The sequence below is a fragment of the Pelophylax lessonae genome (assembly GCF_965119305.1).
Source record: "Pelophylax lessonae genome assembly, chromosome: 8".
Taxonomy (NCBI): domain Eukaryota; kingdom Metazoa; phylum Chordata; class Amphibia; order Anura; family Ranidae; genus Pelophylax; species Pelophylax lessonae.
This window is the reverse complement of record NC_138775.1, coordinates 97,024,906-97,046,908: the sequence shown is the minus strand read 5'-3', so window position 1 is coordinate 97,046,908 and position 22,003 is coordinate 97,024,906. Positions and strand designations below refer to the sequence as shown.

The 22,003-nt window shown below is 38.8% G+C and overlaps 1 protein-coding gene across 1 annotated transcript in view; it reads left to right on the top strand.

Moving 5' to 3' along the window:
- CBX7 (chromobox 7) overlaps window positions 1-11,676 on the top strand; it is a 45,591-nt gene extending 33,915 nt beyond the window's left edge. The window contains exons 4-6 of the mRNA XM_082266180.1: window positions 5,349-5,415; window positions 8,363-8,729; window positions 11,202-11,676. Coding sequence (XP_082122306.1) covers window positions 5,349-5,415; window positions 8,363-8,729; window positions 11,202-11,359 — 592 coding nt within the window. The 3' untranslated portion in view covers window positions 11,360-11,676. The remainder of the gene's footprint in view (window positions 1-5,348; window positions 5,416-8,362; window positions 8,730-11,201) is intronic.
- The last annotated feature ends 10,327 nt before the right edge of the window (window positions 11,677-22,003 follow it).

Below are 22,003 nucleotides of genomic sequence, written 5' to 3'. Positions count from 1 at the left end.
TGTTTTGTATAAAGTATAATTCTGTAGCTTGTGACACTAATTGACAAAAAAGGAGAAAGATGCGTATTGGTCTGGATCCCTGAGTCACTGGCACCTTGAATCATGGTATAATATTTGGATTTTTCCTACAGCTTACCTGTAAAATCCATTTCTTGGAGTACATCACGGGACACAGAGCCATGTTCATTACCATATGGGTTATACGCCACCTATAAGGGAGAATAAACATTGGCAACCAATGAGACAGGAATTCCCTCCATATAACCCCTCCTACACAGGAAGTACCTCAGTTTTGTAACAAGCAATAAAAATCCATATCTCTTTATCGTACATTACGGGACATAGCCATATTTATTAACATATGGAACGACTCAAAGGAATGCCCTTGAAGGGAGGGGGACACCATAAAATACCACCATCAGACCGCAAAAGATCTACATAGCTGCCTGCAGAACACTGCGGCCAAATGCAGACTAACATCCACTTGATAGAATCTAGTGAACATATGCACCGATGACCAAGTCACGGCCTTGCAAATCTGAGCCATAGAAGCTTGATGGCGAACTGTCCAAGAGGCACCTACTCTTCTTGTAGAGTGTGCCTTTACAGTAAAAGGTGGAACCTTCCCTTTTAGACCATACACCTGAATAATAACCCGGTAAATCTATTGAGAAATTGTAGACTTAGAAGCTGCCTGCCCTTTCCTGGGCCCTTCTGGCAGCACAAATGGTGACATCAGTGGTGGAAGCATACGTAGCACCCCTTGAACGAAGGTTTGAACCAAGGAATGTGAAGCGATCAGTCTCTGGAAAGAAAACTGACAAGGCTAAAATTTGACCCTAATAATGCATCAGGCTCATTTCATATCTACCCCTACTTGCAAGAAGGCTAGAATTCTCCTGATGATATATTTGCAGAGATGCCATTTCCTGGCCTCACAGCAGGTAATGTAGGAATTCCAGACTCTGTAACAAATGCCTCTAGAGACTGGTTTTCTAGCATTTATCAGGGTAGAAACTGCAGGGCCAGATATACCCCGCTCTTTCAAAATCAAGGCTTCAATAGCCAAGCTGTCAAATTTAGAGAATGGGTGGAATATCGGACCTTGAGAGAGCAGGTCTGGACGTAGTGGAAGAACCCAAGGCCTTGTCACTGCCAATTTTTGAATTTGTGCATATCAAAACCTCATTGGCCATGCTGGGGCTACCAGGATTACTGGTTTCCCCTCTACCTGGATTCTGTGTAGCAGATGTGGCAGCAGATGAACTGGAGGAAAGGCATAGATCAAGAAAAACTCCTCCCAAGGAGTCACAAAGGCACCTACTCCGACTGCGAATGGATCCCCGGTCCTGAACACAAATCTCTTCAACTTGTTGTTGAACCTGGATGCCAATAGATCTACATCTGGGACCCCCCAGCGTTGGCAAATCAATGCAAAGATCTCAGGGTGTAGGGACCATTCCCCCAGAAATATCTGTTGACGACTCAGAAAGTCTGCATGCCAGTTTTCTATTCCTGCATTGAAAACTGCTGATAGGCATGGGACAACATTTTTCAGCCCAGGATAGGATGATATCCACTTCCTTCTGGGCTGACTGACTTTTGGTGCCACCCTGATGGTTTATATAAGCCACAGCTGTGACATTGTCAGATTGTACCCTGACAGGATAACCCCGAAGTCTAGGCGTCCAGTACTTTAAAGCCTGACAAACTGCTCGGATTTTCAAGACATTGATGGGAAGACTCTTTTTTACCCAAGACCACTTTCCCTGGACAGTGGCTTCCTCCAGAACTGCTCCCCAGCTGGAGAGACTGGCATCTGTAGTCACTACTTTCCAGACTACTGGAAGAAAGGATTTCCCTTTTTCCAAATTTCTGGTTATCAACCACCAACTTAGACTCTGACATACTCTTGGTACCAGAGACATGCACCAGTCTAGGGACTGGACCATTCTAGTCCATTATGACAGAATGTTGTTCTGTAAAGGTCTGGCATGGAATTGTGCATAGGGAACTGTTTCGAATGAGGACACCATCTTCCCTAATAAACCTCATGCAAGGACGTACAAAAGGATGATTTCTTCTTCTTATGGATTGAACCAGATCCTTCAGGTCTGTGATCTTTCTTGATGGCAAGAATATCTTTGCCAGTCTTGTGTTCACAAGGAAACCCAGATATTCCAGACGCTGGACCGGCTAAAATGTTGACTTTGCCAAGTTCAGAATCCAACCCAGACATTCTAAGAACTGAATTGACCAGAACACATTCCAGCTTAGAGCCAAAGCCGATCTATCTATAAGTAATATATCGTCTAGATATCCTATCACTGATATTCCTTGAGACCTTAGAACAGCCAATACTGGAGCTAGGATTTTTGTGAACACTCTTGGAGCCATGGCCAACCTAAAGGGCAGAGCCACAAACTGAAAATGATGGTATTCTACTGCAAAGCTTAAAAACCTTTGATGGGCCTGAAAAATAGGCACGTGAAGGTATGCATCCTTGATGTCTATGGATGCTAGAAATTCCTCCCCCTGCAGGCCGGCAATGACTGAGTGAATTGACTCCATTTGGAAAGTATGAATGTTTAGAAACTGGTTCAGAGCTTTGAGATCCAGAATAGGTCTCACGTCTCCATTTGACTTGGGGACTACAAAAAGGTTTGAGTAAAAACCCCTAAATCTTTCGTCCTCCGCAACCTCTGTAATCACTCTTTGGGACCTTAAATGGTCCAGAGCCAGAAAGAGAGATCTTCTTTTTAGAGGATCTGCAGGTATGTTTGACTTTACAAACCAAGGACCCCGCACCCACGTGCACGCCAATGCATCATGACACGCCCCTCCTGGCTCCATGCATACGCTTGTGCTTAACCACTTAAGCCCCGGAAGATTTGGCTGCTCAAAGACCAGGCCCTATTTTGCGATTCGGCACTGCGTGACTTTAACGGACAATTGCGCGGTCGTGCGACGCTGTACCCAAACAAAATTGATGCCCTTTTTTTCCTTTTTTTAGAGCTTTCTTTTGGTGGTATTTGATCACCTGTGCGATTTTCATTTTTTGCGCTATAAACAAAAAAAGAGCGACAATTTTGAACAAATAATATTTTTCACATTTTTTTTATATGAAATTCTCAAAAAAATGTAAAAATCAAAATTTTTTAACATTTTAGGCCAATTTGTTTTCTGCTACATATGTTTGGTAAAAAAAATCCCAATAAGCGTATTTTGATTGGTTTGCACAAAAGTTATTGCGTTTACTAACTACGGGAAAGATTTATGGCAGGGAAGGGGTTAACTTTATTGGTGATCAAGGGGTTAAGTGTGTCCCTAGGGGCGTGATTCTAACTGTGGGGGGGCATGGCTTGTGATGTAACCACAGAGACATACGATCCTACATAGCAGGATCGTATAGTCTCTGCACTTACATCAGGGAGAATGACAGACGGTTGTGTTTACATCAGCCATCTGCCTTTCTCCCTCTCCTGCGGGAGATCGCGAGTGACCGGCGGACATCGGAGCCGCCGGTCTCATGCGCAGGGATGCCTGTGAATGAGCGAGGGCGGGAGCGCGCCTCCGGCGGGGCGTGCTCGCCCCCTACAGGCGACTGAGCTAGTGACGTACCCCTACGTCACTTTGCCCAGCAGCGGCTGCCTGCCGCAGTATATCTGCGGTGGGCGGTCGTTATGTGGTTAAATGGCGAATATTCACGCGCGCGCACATGATCCTTCACCACAGACACGCTTCTGAAAGCACTGCCTGATCTGGAGCTTTCCCAGGAGACGAATGCGTGGGTGCTTTCGTGCCAAGGCAAAAATCTGCACGCCAAACAACATGGGGTGAGAGCAGTTTAGGCAAAGAAACTGCGCTTTGTCATAGCTGATACACCTTTCAGGTGATCAACACAGGGTAAAAGCAATATGTTTAAAAAAACAAGGTGTGCTTTGCCACAGCTGATACACCTACTGTTTTGCACACGGAGAGCAAAAATGTTTAAACAAACAAGGTGTGCTTTGACACAGCTAATACACCTTGTCTCTTGTAGAGACCAACATGGCACTCTGTATCTGTTATTTTCAAAGGGAACAGTGCAAAAAAATATATATGTTTACAAATATTTTTAAAGTGGACTTTCTAGTCCCGCCGAAGGATTCTGTCTTGTAGCAAGAATTCAATCTCCACCCATCATGGTGAGTTTCTGTCACTTGCCGACCTTCAAGGACTGGATCCCCTTGTTTTTGAGGGGCCACTCCCTTGGACCTGTAGAGCACCCTGCCAGAGCGCCTTTGGGGTTTGGTTTTACCAAGGGTCCGAATCCCAGGGTCCAGTGTCTAAAAAGGACAACATTACAGGCAAAACCTCATATCTCCTTCCCCGAGGCTCAGGTACCATGCTTTTAATCTTTGACTTTTTTGGATGGATCTGATTGCTAATCCCCTTAGATTTAGAGATCTTTGATCGGGGTTTGTAGCATAATCTTCTTTCTTTTTCTTTGAAAAACATAAAAATGTGGAGAGCGTCTCCGCCGTGACCATCACCTTTAAGACACTTGCGAAAAAACGGAGGTACTTCCTTTTTTAGGAGGGGTTATATGGGGGGGGGGGGGGGTCCATTCACCTATAGGTGGCATTTAACCCATATGGTAATGAATATGGCTCTGTGTCCCATGATGTACGATAAAGAAATAGCATTTTGCTGTACCACACAACACCCTTTAGTCTGAAACCAGGTTTGTCAGCAAGGTAATATTCAAAAACATACCCCCGTAGGCTATCAGAACTACCCTAAAAAAAAAAAAAAAAAAGAACAAAATACTGTAGGGAAAAGCCAGCCAATCTCTTAATTGTGCTAGCCATCAAGCTGGTTTGGAATGAAATAGAAAGGTGACAGCAAAGCAGCCCACAAGTGCAAAACCTATTGTGAGAACTTTTGCAATATTTTTTGAAAACACTTTCTGAACAATATTTGATTTCGATCAGTGAAAGAATTCTACAAGTGTGTTGCGCTGATATATCAGCCAAAAATGTAGGCACAATTTTGTTTAGTAAAGCGATTCCATGATTTTATCTTAAGTTCATTTAAAAACAAAATTGCATGCAATTTAAATAACCCTGAGAAAATTGGGTGTTCCTTAACTTTTACCTGGTAATGTATATTTAAATCACTAAAGAAATGTAAGTTAGCAACCAGCTAGTCTCTGACCTTTGCACAATGTAAATATTTAATTTGATAAAAAAAAATAATGAAAACAATTATTTTTCTATCCTTATGTAAATTTGCTTGTTGCACTTAACATGTAAGTGTTCTGAAAGTGATAACTTCATGTTTTTTGCTCATATTTGTTTTTTTAGAGAAGAAAAAGAAAGAGCTGCTGGCTGCAGAAAACGTGGGCCAAAACCTAAACGCCTCCTCCTGCAGGTATGAACTATTACTTGATCAATTTTTCTAAAAAAAATAGATAACAATGCATGCAGGACTAATTCACTTATATTAAAATACATTAAAACAAAGGCAGAAGCTAGTACCACAGAAAACTGATATGTTAAAAACAGAGCTCTGTAATTCTTAGTATCAGGTAGTGGGATTTTAACTATGTGGTTGTCCCTGTATGTCCCTGCTTGTGGTTGTTTTATTGGCTTTTATTCCTTCGAAATACTTTCATTTATAATAATGATCATTTCTATTCCATCTGCCTTTATTTTTATTTTCTCCACAAATATATAAAGACCCAGCTGTTCAGCAAAAAATACAGTGACAGGGCTTAGCACAGCCCTCTTGGAGGTGCTTCTAGTGGTCACATGGTCATTATTTATTCATAGGATTTAAATCCTTTTTGAAAAAAAAAAAAAAAAGGTTTTGCAGCCCTTTATGTTCTCCAACCCCTGTCACTGTCAATTTTGCTGGATATCTTGACTTGTGTGTAAATGAGAAGGAAAATGCAAATTAAAAAACTTAATTCATATACTAAAAACTATAATTTGACCTACAATTATCAGAATACCATTTTTTTGCATGAACTTTTTTAAGGGGCTCACACTGGAGAAACCACAGGTGTAAAAGGCAGCAGCTAAAAATCGAAGACACTGATACTCATTTGAGAAATATATGAGTGATTTTCCATTTTTTGGAGAAACTCTGGGGTTCATTTACTAAAACTGGCAAATGCAAAATCTGGTGCAGATGTGTATGGTAGCCAATCAGCTTCTAACTCCAGCTTGTTTAATTAAGCTTTGACAAAAAAAAAAAAAACCTGGAAGCTGATTGGTTTCAATGCAGAGCCGCACCAGATTTTGCACTTTCCAATTTTAGCAAATAAACCCCTCTGTCTTCTGTAGGTGCCCAAACATCTTCAAACATTATCCGATACACAAATAAAGGAATGGGACTATGCAAAAATGGACTTGAACACTGGACTAGGAAATAAAGTTTTTTCAGCTACATATTATATGCTCCACACCACTCCAATCTGTACACAATACTTTACACCAGGGATATGCAAACTGTGGCCCTCCAGATGTTGCAGAACTACAAGTCCCATGAGGCATAGCAAGACTCTGGCAGCCTCAAGCATGACACCCAGAGGTAGAGGCATGATGGGACTTGTAGTTTTGAAACAGCTGTAGGGCCACAGTTTGCATATTCCTGTTTTACACTGTGCATCCTACCAGTCAACCTTATACACTGTGTTGTAATTATGTACTTTACACTGCTCCGCTCTATACATTAAATGCTTTGCACTAATCACTGTAGGCAGTGCTGCCTACTATACTGTCTACCTTCCTTCCTGCAAACATTTATATTGTACAGTGTACATTTTATACTCCACACAGCTCTGCAATATACACCTTGTTATATGTTATATATTGCATGCTACTGCCAGTGTCTGCTGTTCCCAGGCTCACCTGCAGATTACATTCATGAATACTGAATATATGAATTCATGAATACTTCCATGCCCAAATGGGCACATTGTTTCTAGTAACAATAATAGTAGTAATAATATTAATAAAGGTCATTTTTAAATAACTTTGCAGAAAACGCCTGTTAATGTTGACAGATTTTGCACAGCCATTTTGCAGCTTTTATCTTAACTTTACTCTACTGTCAGAGTAATAGCCACCACTGGATCTGTGTTGAATCTCCCCTTTGAAGAATACCTATCTGTCCACCTAAACTCTTCACAAGGAAGGTGCAAAATTATTGAAAACGTGCAAACCAAGAGTCCTATACCAGGGGTCAACAACCTTCTCCACAGTAAATGTCAGTTTACAAGCTTTAGTGAACCAACCTGCCAGTGAACAATAGTGCACCTTATTGACTTAAAATCATCCCAGGTTGTGCACCTTCAGACCTCTGATAAGCTTCAATTCCTGTACCTTCAGACCTCAGATTAGCCTAAATTTCTGCAGAAATGTGGGAGGAGTTACATATAAATTTGCTGCAGGTGGCGGTTCCACTAGGAGAAGGAAAAGGCTAAGTAGATGGACTCCTTTATGTAACAAAGTTGCCAGCTTCAGGGAGGCCCATGCTGGTACTGGGAGGAGGGCTGGCACCGGAACACCAGTGAGGCCAAGTGGGTTTTTAAAATGCCATTGAAGTGGATGGGCTGTGAGTGCAGAGGGGCAGGCCAGGCTTTGTAATTGACAGCCTAGTGAGCTGTCAGTTAAAGCCTATGGCAGCAGCACTGTATTTGTAGGGAGCAGGGACCTACCAGAGGATCCTCCAAGGGGCCAGCCTAAATATGCAAAAAATGCCACATAAAGATGTTCCAGGTTCCTCTGAAAATGACATCATGTGCCAATGCTGGCGCACATGTCATAGATTGCCTATCCCTGTCCTATTTATACAAACTTGGATTGTATACTATACAATCCAGGGATTTACAGACCTCATCAATGTCATGAATTCCCCCGTATCTTAAAATACATCAAATAAAATTAAAAAAGTTTTATTTAACAATTTAAAACTCTATTTCTCAAAAATGGAGAATAACCCCCAGTAAGGGGGAAAACCACAAAGATACATGCGATGCAAAAAAAAAAAAAAAAAAAAACAATGCACAAGGTTGAAACAATAAAGTTCATACACTGGTATGATGTTGAATTGTCTATGTAGTCAATTAGAGGTAATTACCGCTGTGTGGTAATTGCCTAATATATCTTTCTGCATTTTTCTGGATGAGGTCCAAGTCCTTTATTCAGCCTGTGCATAAGGGTATGACAGGGTGTCTCCAGGACAGGAATTTATGAAGAAACTGACCATGCCCAGAGTAGAGTTTTATTTAAATAATTAAATTGTTCAAAAAAAAGAATGAATTGATATGAGGTTATTCAAGTACAACTGTTTTTCTCATCTTTTGTTACAGAGGCTGTATGGTATGGACCTGCGTAGTGCACACAAATCAAAAGAGAGAAAACTCTGCTTTTCTCTGTCTCGGAGATTCAGCAGTGGGCTGGGGACCAAACCTGCCGCTACATCCTCAGTGCCAGAGAAAGCCAAATCACTGCAATTCCCACTCAGCAAACAGCGCAAGGGGAGAAAGTTTCTGTGCCTGTCCCGTAAGAAGTTTCTACGGGTGTCTACCTACGAGTCTCTAAGCCGAAGGTCAGAGTTCTTTGCCAAGGAAGATGAAAAGGAAGATCCGCAGACCATCCCTGACTGGCAAGAAGAGAAATCTACTGAGGAAGACAAGCATGAACAAGAGAAAGAAAAACACGAAGATGAAAATAAAGGTGAGATATTCAATCATAAAACTTTTTTATGTGAAAAAATGAATAGCTGGCTTAATTTAAATTATTTAAAAACATTGAAATACAACAGATGCCAAGCACTGGTTTAAAGAAAACCTTCAGTGGGAGAAATAAGAAGCTGTCATTGATGTTATCTTTTTTGAAAATGCCAGTTGCCTTGCTACATCTACCTTCAATACTTAGAGACACTGACCCAAAACAAGCATGGAGATCAAGAAAGTCCGAGTGTAGTCAAAGTGTAGTCATAAATCCTAATCTGTATACTTCTTCTGAGTCCATGGCTTAGAAAGTATTGACACTTTATGTAGCACTACCCCTGCAAAGGCTGTTGAATGTAACTGGTTCTTTCCCAAGCAGTACAGAAGCCAACAGTCACCCAAATAACAGTCCATTCACAGTCCATTCACTCTGGCTCCAGTAAACAGTCTAGGGGTTGTCTTTTTAAAATGTGTTGCTTGTAACAAAAAGAGGGAAGAGGGATTAAGGCATGGGATACTTTAAAAACTATTATCAAACAGAGAACAATCTTCTCCCAAAGTAAATGCAAAACTAAACAATCTATTCCCTCACAGCTGAAGACCATGGGGGAGGGTTGGAGGTGGGGTCAAAACACTGGCATCTGGGTACCTTGTTCCAATGTATATTTGCTGGTACCCATTGCTATCTTCAGGACACTACACAGTCACAAGGATCACTTTTAGTGTCTCTACTCACAAGTCCCCAGGACAGCTGCCTCCTTCCAGCTTCCTCCAGACACCATTCAGTGAGGGAGACAATCCTTCTCCAGACCAGATCCCTTGAAAGTAAACTTGCAGTTAGATCCAGGCTACTTTTTGTTCCAGTACTGTAGTCCTTGAAACCTTGCAGAATAGCCACCCAGTATTTTAGCTGCCTCAGGGGCAACAGCTCCAATGACGCTGGGAACCCTCCTTCCTGGGGAAAGACAATCCCTCCAGGGCTTCAGACTATTTATTAGCTGCCCAGCCACCATCTGGGTGCACCTCTCCGGGGATTGGCTAGGTCCTGATCAATATTCAGGCTGATTATTTGAATTCTCCCTCCTTAAGCTCTAAAAGCTTTTTCTAGAGTCAGGGGGAAACAATCAAACACCCAGCCTGTTAAACCCTGAACAGGCCAAACCAAACAATCCCTGCTCTCTTGATTACAGAAGGAGCCCAAAAAAGGAAATTGAATTTAATTACCTAACTAGGAGGATGCTGCACTTAGAATATTATGACAGTAAGGTGCACCTGCGCCCAGGCAGTGGACATTTAATTATTGTGTAAAAGATCCTTTAAAGTAATTGTAAAATCTTGTTTTTTTTTTGTTTTTTTTTTTATAACAAAAATGTTATACTTGCCTGCCATGTAAAATGTTTTTTTTGCACAAGGAAGCCCAGATCCTCCTCTTTCTGCTGCTCCTTGCCCCTCCCCCTGCCATTTGGCCCCGCCCCATCTCTCTCCTGATTGGCTAACTGACTTTGAAAGCTGTGGGAGCCAATGGCGCCGCTGCTGTGTCTCAGCCAGTCAGGAGGGAGAGTCTCAGACGGCCAAGGGACTCGTGGACATCGCTGGACAGAGATGAAGCTAAAGGAAGTATTGGGGTGCTGGGAAGACTGCTGCACACAGAAGGCTTTTTATCTTAATGCATAGAATGCATGTAGCTGCTTGTAAAGTGAAGAAATTCATTTTCAATGATCATCAATGATCACAACAAAGACTGAAAGCCCAGGTTTTACACCTTTGTGCTTTTGGTTGATTCATTTTACATTGAAATCATTTGGAATGCATCAAAACACATATCAATGCAAGCAGTAAAATGCACACCACAACACACAGCACTGCATCATGTCATTTGGTAATGGCATTGATGCACATTTCTATGTGTTATGATGTGCAACGACATACAAGGTAGATTGCAAAGCTCATTAAACTGATTTCAATGGAAAATGCATAGAGGTGATTCAAGTCTACAGTCAGTTTTTCAGGGTCATTCACACAGGCACCCAGCATAGCCGAGTATGACTGGTATGCAGAAGTGGATACATGGAACCTGACCCAGACTCTCCTGCATCAATGTCTGTGCACTTGTCCCTGTGTACCTGTCAAGCTCAGATGAGTCCGTACAGCCAATGCATATCCACTAATGTAGGCTGCCCGCACACAGCTCAGTGTTGGGATAGAAAAGATAACTTCTTCGTGCTGCACAGGGTTGATTACTTATGAGAAGGAGCCCTTAGTGCTTTTACCATTTGTTCACAATAAGTCAGTACTTCAGTGTGCATATTCTGGGCACAGGTTAACTCATAGTTATCAACCACTTCTTGCTGTGATCATTGCATCTTAAACTGTGAAATTCAGTATAACCTAATTTGCTTGCGACCAGTCTGTACATTTTTGTGTTTTCTCAGTCTTATGTGTTGCTTACCACTACTTGCTTCTATTTTATTTTCAGATGATACAAAGACAGCCACTTCACCTCTCTGGCTTCCTGCTGTACCCACACCTACCGAGATCATTGTTACTGACATCACCTCAAATTCTGTCACAGTGACATTCCGTGAATCCCGGTCGGCAGAAGGCTTTTTCCGGGACCGCAGTAGCCAATGCTAACTGCACCGTTCCCCTCTGTTGTATCTTTCTCATATTCTTCTTTCCTCTACTGAACTGAAGTTTAAAGACTAGAAAGCAACTGCAAGCAAATGGGTGTTGCCCCTTTAACTGGCCTGTATAAAAGTGCAGAACATTGTTTCTGTAAAAGCAAGGGTGTAACGATTCTTACATTATTTATTGCCAGCTCCACAAGCTACAATTGACTTTCTCAAAAATTTCTCCCGGATGAAAAGCTATTAACTTTCTCCATAAAACTAATATACAAAAATGTTTTGCATGGGAAGAGATGCAAATTGTGAAAGATACTGCACAGAAAAGGTGCCATAATATATGGCAATGTACAGTTGCATCAAATTTTGTTTTAATGGTAGGTGTTTTAGCTACAGTAAGACAGCGTCTTGTAATAGCAGATTATATTAACACAACACCCTGTACAGTATGACAAGGTAACCATTTTAACTGCACTCACACCACAGATCGTAGTAATCCGATTTATGTATTTGCACTCACAGCACACTGTAATGTTCTGATGCTTGAATGATGTTCAGTCAGTTAATGTACAAGGTCCTGAGTTTTACAGTTTATTCTCATTCTGCAATATGTATATTTATAATGGTATTAGCAATGCTGTATGTGCTATCTGCTTCTGTGCTATTAAGCTTTACTTGTATCTTAATGAAAAACCATTTGCACATATGGTATACATGGTGTAGTTTACCTTTTACAGGTTTACTTCTAAAACTTGCTCACTCTCTTGTAGTAATCAGTGATGTATACATGAAATTCTATGCTGGCAAAAATATCATTGTCTCAGCAAGTGGAAAATTGTTACTGTGCATTCATAATTTTGGATTTCTAGATTACTGGAAATCACAAAGAACTAATTATTGGAAATAAATCCCAAAGTGTTGTGGGATTATTTGCCACCATTTGTAGTATGCAGAGGTATACAGTATATACGTCAACAAATGTTTTAGTGCTTCACGTATTGGGATATCCCTCATGCATATATCATATTTTGGATTCCAGGCCTAGAAGGAAAAGCAAGAAAATTACTTTTGCCCATAGTGGTTAATATCCTAGGTATTGATCCCAGTATTACATCCAGAGAGGAATTACGTTGATATAAGAAAGATATTTATCTATATCATGATGAATTCAAAGACTTGATCCTCTAAATAGAACCAAAATATGCAATGGCCACAGGGTAAAGTATTTATGAGGCCATATGTTTGGTTGGTTAAGATAAGCACTTTATTTTGCACTAGGGTTTGGGGATAAGATATACATTAAAAATGCACTTGTATTTGAGATATTTAATACAGTGTCATAGTGGCATATGTCTAAGGCTTCTACGCTATTCTAAGACCTCATACACATGAACGCTGGAGCTTTATAGCTCTGGACTGCATTCTACTCAGCTTTGCCCGCTAGTGGTCACAGTGTAAAGGATTGGGCCTGCAGTGTCAAGCATGGCCTAAATGCTGCAGGCAGTATTCCTGTACACAGATTGCAGGAAAGCAAAGTAGATAGTTCACAAATGTTCTTTTGTGTATAAGGCCTAAATGTTTGCCATAAGTGTACAGTCATGCCCATTTCCATTACTGTATATGTACTAGGTGTTTGACAAATTTATATAGACTCACAAACAAATTCATTTGTTCCACATGTATTGAGAGCAGACATTCTTTTTAACTAGCAGTAAACTATATTCTGAGAGTAAGCTTCATAATGTGCACAGATTCTGTGTCCACATGTATTATTTTAATGCAGACTAAGGAAGCAAAAACTTTTGTAGTTTTTTTTTTTTTACATTGACTGATTACATTTGAATGAACTTGCCCTGTGCACACTAGTTTTGGTGAGCTTGTCTACATACTTCTAAGCATGCAATGCTCACTTCTTCTGACTACAGTCACAGCTACAAATCTCCGTGGATTGTTATTTGTGGGCACAGTTAGGCACTGGATTTTTGGACACACAAACTTTTCTGTTCACATAAATGAAAGAAGCTTAGAAAATGAATTATCAAATTGAAAATCTAATTTACCTAAGCGTAGCCCTTAAAATTACCCTTAATCCAACTATTAATTCTAACCTGTTCCATAACCCTTTATGGATGAGAGACCATTCATGCCGGGATGCAAAGGCCATATTTAACAGTGTCAGTATGCCTTTTTTTTTTTTAAGAACATAAATTCGATTTCCTACACTGTGGCCTATTTACAAAAGGAGTAAATCATGTTCACTTTGTAAAGTGACTTTCCACTTTACCAGAGAATTTTCCACTTAGCTTAGTAAATGAGGTTATCCGTGATGCCTTCTCTTATCCAATCATGTGGAAGCAAAAATCCTGTTTTTTTTTCTCTTTGCCTGAAGTTGGGTACACTTTGCAAAGTTAACATGATTTATACCTCTAGTAAATTTAGCTCTATTGAGATATTTGTATTTTAAGATGACAAATAAGCAGAAATCTGACACAAAAATGCAATTTACTCAGCTTATATTTTTTTCTAATTTTTAAAATAATTTTTTCTTACAGTATAACATCACAACATCTGCAGCATCCAAAGTGCTTCTTCATGTGTGAGGCACAACAGATGAAACTGTTTAGCACAGGCTTGTTGGTAAACAAAGCCATGTGAACACTATAATGAAATGCTCAGGAACCATGCTGAGAGGTTATTGATGTGTCAGAAACAGCATGGTCAAAAAAACTAGCAGATGCCACCTAAAAAAAAATAAAAATCATAGTGCCGAAAAACAATGTACCAAGTCTTTTGCACCCAAAACTCCAGGGCCTACATTGCCACTCCAGACACTTTAATTCTGACATCACTGCTGGTCAATAACTATTGGTGCCAGTATACTTTGATGGCACTGCTTTCTATCATGACACCTTAAAATCTGCATAAAACAGTGCTGGTAGATATCAGTGCTGTTTATCCATATGCAAAGGTGGACTACAGTCAGAAAGTAGTCATTTATTTGAAATGTTGCTACGGGCAATGTTAACAATTTTTATTATGAATCATTTGATTTAAAAAAAAAAAGTCCCTACCTAAAGTGCCTGAATGCACATTCTTGTGAAAATGACAGATGACTTTAAAATGATTTCTATTGTTTGAAAGCCAAACTATTTACAGCACTTATTACACACCGCACTAAATATATATATATGTATGTATACATATATATATGTATGTGTATGTATAGGTTCATTTAGTTCTTGAGAGGCCAATTGTGAAGAATGTCCCTGAAAAATAAGGCTTTTCTTTATAACAAAGTGCCACCGTGCACTAATCTATTGCAGTTATATATCATTAGATCCTAAGAAATGTTATTTTTACTTGATGGTTTCCTATCAGTCCCTACATGTGGATAAAAAAAAAATTAAAACAGTATATAACCTAAAATAATGCATGGAAACTAAGTTAATATTTTCTTGCTTTTCTACTTTTTTAGAGGGTGTCTACAATTTTATGGCATTTGATCATTAACTCATAGCACTTTAACCTTCCTCCCCTATCTATATTTCTGCTTTCCCCAGTAAATGAAGATTCTGTAAAGTAGTAAATTAATTAGAACCCTGTTACACATTACAAAGCTGTCCTAACAAAACTGACTTTGTTGTTAATGACTTGGATATCTCATATCTTTGTTCTAGTATGCTGATGTATATACTGGGAATTGATATGTAGCTTATATCATTAACAGTTTTCCTGTGTGTTTGTGTACAGCGAAATATCGTTTTCCTGTTCTACTAGACTTCCGAACGAAAATCTGTTCGTGATTAGACAAGATACTTCACTGATCCTCTTAGTTTTATGTAGTGCGCTGCTATATAGTGAAGTTTAGAGGCAGCATAGTTGTACCATTATATACATATTATATTGGTATAAATACATATGGTATGTGAACTTCATGTGATAGCACTTAGGACCAAATAATGGATAAGTTGTCTAGCTTGCCTATACTAAGTATCTATGTGTTAGCATTCTATCTATTTAAATGATATTTTGCACACGTTAGTACATGTACAGGCTGTATAAAAAGTGTTTAAATAATTATGAGTGTCCAGTTGTAGCAATCTGGGCTTTTTTCTGCATGGTTTAAAATATTTCCTCATAGTTGCTTAAACCTTTTTATGAATAATGTCCGTTAATTTGGACGCTTCCACAAATCAATAACTCTTTATTTTAAGCCATGTTCAACCTACTATATCCATTCTTCTCTTTTATTGTCCTTGTGCTTTCTTGTTTTCTTACATTTTTGGACATCCTCTCCACTTACTCAAGGGCTTAAGTTACACATTGATGTATTTTTCCTGGGCAGGATGCTACAAAATGGTCATGCTTTAGAAAATGATCCATGCAAGTCCAAAATAAGTATGTTGGGTTTTTTTTTTTCAAATATTAAAAGGATACTGCACCAGGAGCCCGTGCGCTCTTTTTTCCTTTTATCTGTTTTCAAAAGAAGTTTATGAGTAAGACTTTGGATAATACAAAGTTGTATCTGGTCACCCTTGAAGTGGTCAGTGGAGACCCATTACTTTCGTCTGAACTTTTAGAAGATTTTGTGTAGGACATACATGTCTTGGTAAAAATACATTTTTTGGTTTGATCTATTCTTCTTAATAATTTTTCAGTTGCACAGTCATTCGATCTGTATGTGCAAACGGTACAATAATGCTCAGTCACATTGCAGATAGTGTAGTGATTTTCTGAATAGGTGACAATTATTTTTCAAATGTAGTCACTTACTGGCACTTTTTTCACAGTTTTGTGTTTTTGAGCAATAATCGAGCCAGTGAAAAAAAGCAATTGGTTGCATGAATGATTGTATAAAAATCACTTGTGATCACACCTAATTTTTTTGTATACTTACAAAGTTTAGCAATGAAGATCTATCCTAAGACACTTATCTGTGAAATACTTAAACCCTACTATCCAGTTTTGCTGATTGTACACCGTTTGTGTGTGTAACTACAGCACCCATTCCAGATAATCCAATGTTTCATTGGGAGTTGGTGACAGAATTAGATGGGTCTTTTTTAACCGCAAACTTCCTTTACCTGTTTGAATCTTAAAAGTGAAAACAAATTTGCTAATCAATAACCAAACAAAAACCTACAGTAAATCACTCACTTTCTTTATATGGCTGTAATTATTTGTCCCTATATTATCCAGCTTCAAAATATACAGTTTTGTCCTACTGGTGTCACTGCACTGGTGAACCAACTCCAATGTATACACAGGGCAGTTGTATGAAGTTCTGAACATAGGGATTGGCACTGCCAACGCATGAGCCAGAATATATTCTGGGAACTAATTGTGCTTAAACACTTATTGCTAGTAATAGTTTGGAATTAATGGTCATATAACAGTTCAGGTAACTGTTTCTTTTATTGTAAATATATTGTTTTTTTTTTTAACCAATATTTTACAACCAACAAGATTTTCTTTTATTTACTAAACTCCATGTTCCCATTGGTGGTTTCTTTCATATTTGAAGATTTGGAGGTAAATTGCAGAATAAGCATGTTCTAGAAAATTGGGTATTTTGTTCAGTTTCAGCCTTCTCTTTCCAATCCTTGCTTGCCTCATCCCATAAAATATTCTTCTTTACATTGTTTTTACATTTTGTATCCTCATGGGTTATTTATTTTTAGAAGTGTAAATGTACAGTAACCTATTATAACTAGACACTAGTTTTTTTTAGTTGTATGCCATTTAAAGGTGATTACAGGTTTTTACAATGTCATTCAGCACATAAGCACATTGAAACTTCCATCAGTTACTGATCTTTGTTTTCAGTTTTTGCTCTACTCAAGTAATTTTTTGCTCTGCTTTATTTAAATATATATTCACGATCTAACTTTGATTCCAAAAACTCCTTCAGTCTTGTGTCTTCCGACATGTGTTCCCTTTTATATTTTATGAGTAAAATGCTGGTGATTCCATTAGTTTAAAAACTTACAGTACCAGCAAAGTCTATATTACTATAGTTTACAAAAGAACTTTGGGTAGCTTCTCAATTATCCCAAATGCCTTGTTTTTTCTTAGCAGCACCAAGAATAGGATAAAAATATCTAGTAACACTGGTCTCACTATAAGTGGCAGTTTTTTCTGTGAGATTTACCTGCTAAAGGACTCTTGCACTTTAACTACACATCATAAAATATGGTGATTATCACTATTGCTCTGATTTTATATATCATGTATGTTCTATCAATTAAATATTTGAACAATAATGTAGACATTGCAGAAATGCAATGTTATAGCACTTATGTATTTGAACAAACATCTGTAGCTTATACAGAGGGTTTTCAAAATGATTGCTTGTTATGGTTATAAGCTCGTTGGTTTATTTAATCTTTATAAAACAGAAAATCAAGAAGAGTATCTGTTTTAAAGGTGTTTTCCACACGATAATTTGTGGCTCTATGATTCTGACCTTTCCATGTAGCAGTATATAGGGATCTCCCTTCTTCCTATCTAAACAACATGACGTTAGCCATGTTGTGCAGGGCAGAGTAGAGGACAAATGGGCCTATTTTTTAAAAAGAAAATAGACTATTTACTTAAAGTAGTGTATGTTCACTTGGTAAATAAGTTGTTTACTTCAATCATCCAATTGTGTTGGGTATTCACAGTGAACACAGTTTTGCCTTCTTTAGCAAGCTAAGGGAACATTAATTTTTAAAGTGAGCATAAACATTTTTAAGTAAACAGTCTCTATTTTCTTAGTAAATAAGCCTGTGTATCCAGGTGATTCCACTTACAAGAACACTGTAATACCAACATAGGCTTAACCAGATTTTGGGTTCACATTGCTGCTATCACTGGGGTGACTACTTCCATCTTGTTCTTTGGATAGTTACCAATTGAGGGTCCACTTTTAGCAAAAAGCAAACAAACCCTTTAAAGTATCTCAAAGATGAAGAGAGATTTATTTTTTTACTCGGTAGTTGTTTACAGTTTGTTTGTACTTTATGTCCTATTCGCAATATGGGATTTTTTCATGAAAACGTGCTGAGATTAATGTACCTGATTTCCTTCATGCCATCTGTTTCAACAGGTAGCTGTAAGTGAAAAAGATATAGATATATATATCTATATCTATATAAATCTATCTATCTATACATATATATATCTATATCTATATATATATATATATATATATAGATATATATATATAAATATATATATATATATATATATATATATAATATGTATTTTAGTTTGTAGTTTAAAAGCAGCATGCTGTGTTATTGCCCAGGCTCAGACTCAGAATTTCAATTTTACCTTTGATGAAATGTGATTGTTTTATTTTATATTGTATAAATTGCTACTTGTTATAAAAAGGCTGCACATCTTTGCTTAAAAGTAATAATGTATGTATTTGTCTAGTATCCCTTTATATAATTTTACTATAGATTGTTGTCCACTAAAGTTGGTTTTGTATAAGCAAGATTTTAAAATATTCCTTGGTGCCTACATGAATTAGAAATTTGCTTACAAAATGAATATATAATACTCAGAATAAATTGGGTTAATCAGGAGGAGTCACACAGAGGTATACCTAGGAGCCTGTGACGAATCCATAATGTTTTCTTATTTTTTGTACAATTTTATTTGTAGCTGCATATTTAAAACATGATGATAAAACTTGCTCTTTTTCAGCTCTTCAGCGCTATTTTAGCAGCATTGAATGTTGTGTTAATTGTCCAGCAACATAGTTGTTTTTACATGTTATTTGCTGACTTAGTAGCAAGGTGAAGATTTTTGTATGTTTGTTACCATCTAAATTAGAATATGCATAGTTAAATAGAACATTCTAAAGTTGATGATTGAAAAGGAGGCAGCTTGCTTTAAAACACTCGGCTGCTTAAAAATAATGCATGCAACATCATTTTTCCTCTGGCATTAAAGAGTTTACCTGAGGTTGTGGAGGAAGCTGGTAGAGAGGTTCTCTTGCTTTAATTGCACAGATAAATATGCATAGCAGTCACATAGACAAACTGAATGTACTCTTGAGAGATTTTCAGGTTGGATTAAAAATTTATGATGTACAAGCTGGCTATGTTGACATTGCTTGCATTGTACAGCAGTTTGTAAACTGCAGATCTTATAGTGACTTAGGCAGGCCATACACGGTACAAATTTCTTTGCAGGAAAGAAATTTGCACGGTTCCCCCATCAACACATACAGTGCTGACAGGGGAATCCTTTCTGCCAAGTAATTGTCTGCTCCTGGCAGGGGGGAGGCGGGAAAGGCAGTGATTATGGCTATCGGCTATAGCAGCCGCTAGCAATGATCACGAGAGAATCCAGCAGGCTGGTTGTACTCAAGTTGATCGATGGATCAACACGGTACATTCAGCCTGCCCATTAATGGAACGAATCTTGGCCGGTTCCTGCTGAACCTGCAGAGATTTGAACCATGTATGCCGGCCATACATGGAGCAAATGTCTTTCCTGCAACCACAGGTTCGACTACCCCATCAACAGAGACAGTGTTGATGCAGGAAGCCATCCCCATCGGGAGAAGACAGTGATTATTGCTAGTGGCTATAGCAGCTGCTAACGATAATTGCAGGTAAAACCTGGAATGCTGGTTGTACCAAAGTTAATCAATCGATCAACTTGGTACATTCAGTCCGTCCTGCTGAACCGGCCAAGATTCGAACAGTGATTGGCCTGCCTTAGGGCTCTTTCACACGGAGCGGACCGCATTGCGATCCGCTCCGGCACTTTTTTTTTTCACGGAGCGGACGACACTTGTGTCATCCGCTCCATATGTCCGCATATCATCCCATCTGTTTGCGGATGATATATAGACATAATGTATGTCTATGGGCATTGCGGATGTCAGCGGATGACACCGCTGACATCCGATTTTGCATCCGTTCCGTTTTTTAAACGGAACAAAAATAGGTTTCTGTTCTGTTCCAAAAAACGGAACAGAACTGAAAGGATGAAAATCGGATGTCAGCGGACATCCGCAATGCCATTGACATACATTATGTCCGTATATCATCCGCAAAAAAATAGGATGATTTGCGGACATGCGGAACGCCCGTGTGAAAGGGCCCTTCGTTTTATGTTTGCTTGTGTTCCAGAATTGTGGAGTAACTTTTCACAATAAGTTCTACAAAAATGATGGCCAAATTGTACCAACGTGTGTGCTGTGGAACTTTACTGTCACCAAATTTAATCTCTGCTATTATAGCAGTAGTAATAGTTTTTCATAGACAGTAAAGAGAAATCAGCAGACTGATGTAATAGTGGGAATGTGTGTAAGAGTGTTTTATAATTTATATACAGAATAATCGGAACCCCGCAAATTTGGTCAGATTTACTCTAGAATAGCCAAAGAAATATTACAATAACTGATATAGCCAGGAAAAATGCTATATTTTTTCATGGAATAATGATGAGGACGTTGTTCTCGTAGCCCTAATATATATCACAAAAGGGTCCTAAAATCATGTGGATAGAAACATGCCTAATATAACATGAAAAATTAATGTTTACCTAAACTATACCTTACCTATGTTATATAATCTTTGCTAACTGATATTGTAAGTTGTGGGAGGTCCAGGCTGCTTACTTTTCAGCAGCAAAGATATTGAAATCTACTTATCACTAAGGGCCTGTGGACAGGCTTTTGTTTGGTCAGATGGGTTTTGCAAAATGCAAACTTAGCTTGAAGCAGGTCGAATCCTGGTCAGAAGGAGCTCACTGCAGGTCAAATCCTGGTCAGAAGGAGCTCACTGCAGGTCAAATCCTGGTCAGAAGGAGCTCACTGCAGGTCAAATCCTGGTCAGAAGGAGCTCACGGCAGGTCAAAATCAACCTGCCAGTGAGTTCTGACTGGGTTCAGAAGTGTCTCAAACTGATGCTATTGACAAAAAGTCAAAGCTCATCAACACAGGGCCCTAAAAAAGAGCCTCTTCCATGGTTAGTGCAGACACATTGCTTAAGTGCATTGGGGCAGCACTGCAAGGAGTGGTATTGTGCGTTTCAGTAACACGCACATTACGTGTTCCTTTTTTTAAGAATACAAGGTACTAAAGTGTATACATGTGCAATCCAGCCTGAAAATTAGGGTGAGAATTGAGGTTTAAACAATGACCAGAAAGATGCGGAGAGTGTATTAAGTGTCCTGAACAGATGTCTGCTTTTATTTTTGTATATTTGTTGAACATTTATTTATGTAGGAATTGTTGCAAAATAAAATGCTCTATATATATTAAATAATCAATGGCTAGTTTTGCTGATTCCTTTATTGTAACTGGGATAGTTTAAAAGGTGTCCAGAAACACAACCTTCAGACTACAATTTGATGTTATTTGTCTTTTTGCTTGGTAAGTTTTGTCATATTTTTGAACAATGTAGTTATTGTGATTTGGTTTGTTTTTGAAGAAACTCAAATTATATACAGGTACATTTAAGGCCCCATTCACATACGAGCGACGCTACTTCCAGGGGCGACCTCGGAGCGGCCGGCGCGGACTTCATAACATTGAAGTCTATGGCGGTCGCCTCCTGGTCGCCCCAAAGAAGCTCCGGACCCTTTTTCTAAGTCGGAGCGACTTGTGTCGCTCCTATTAGAACGGGTCCGCAGCTTCCCTATGGAA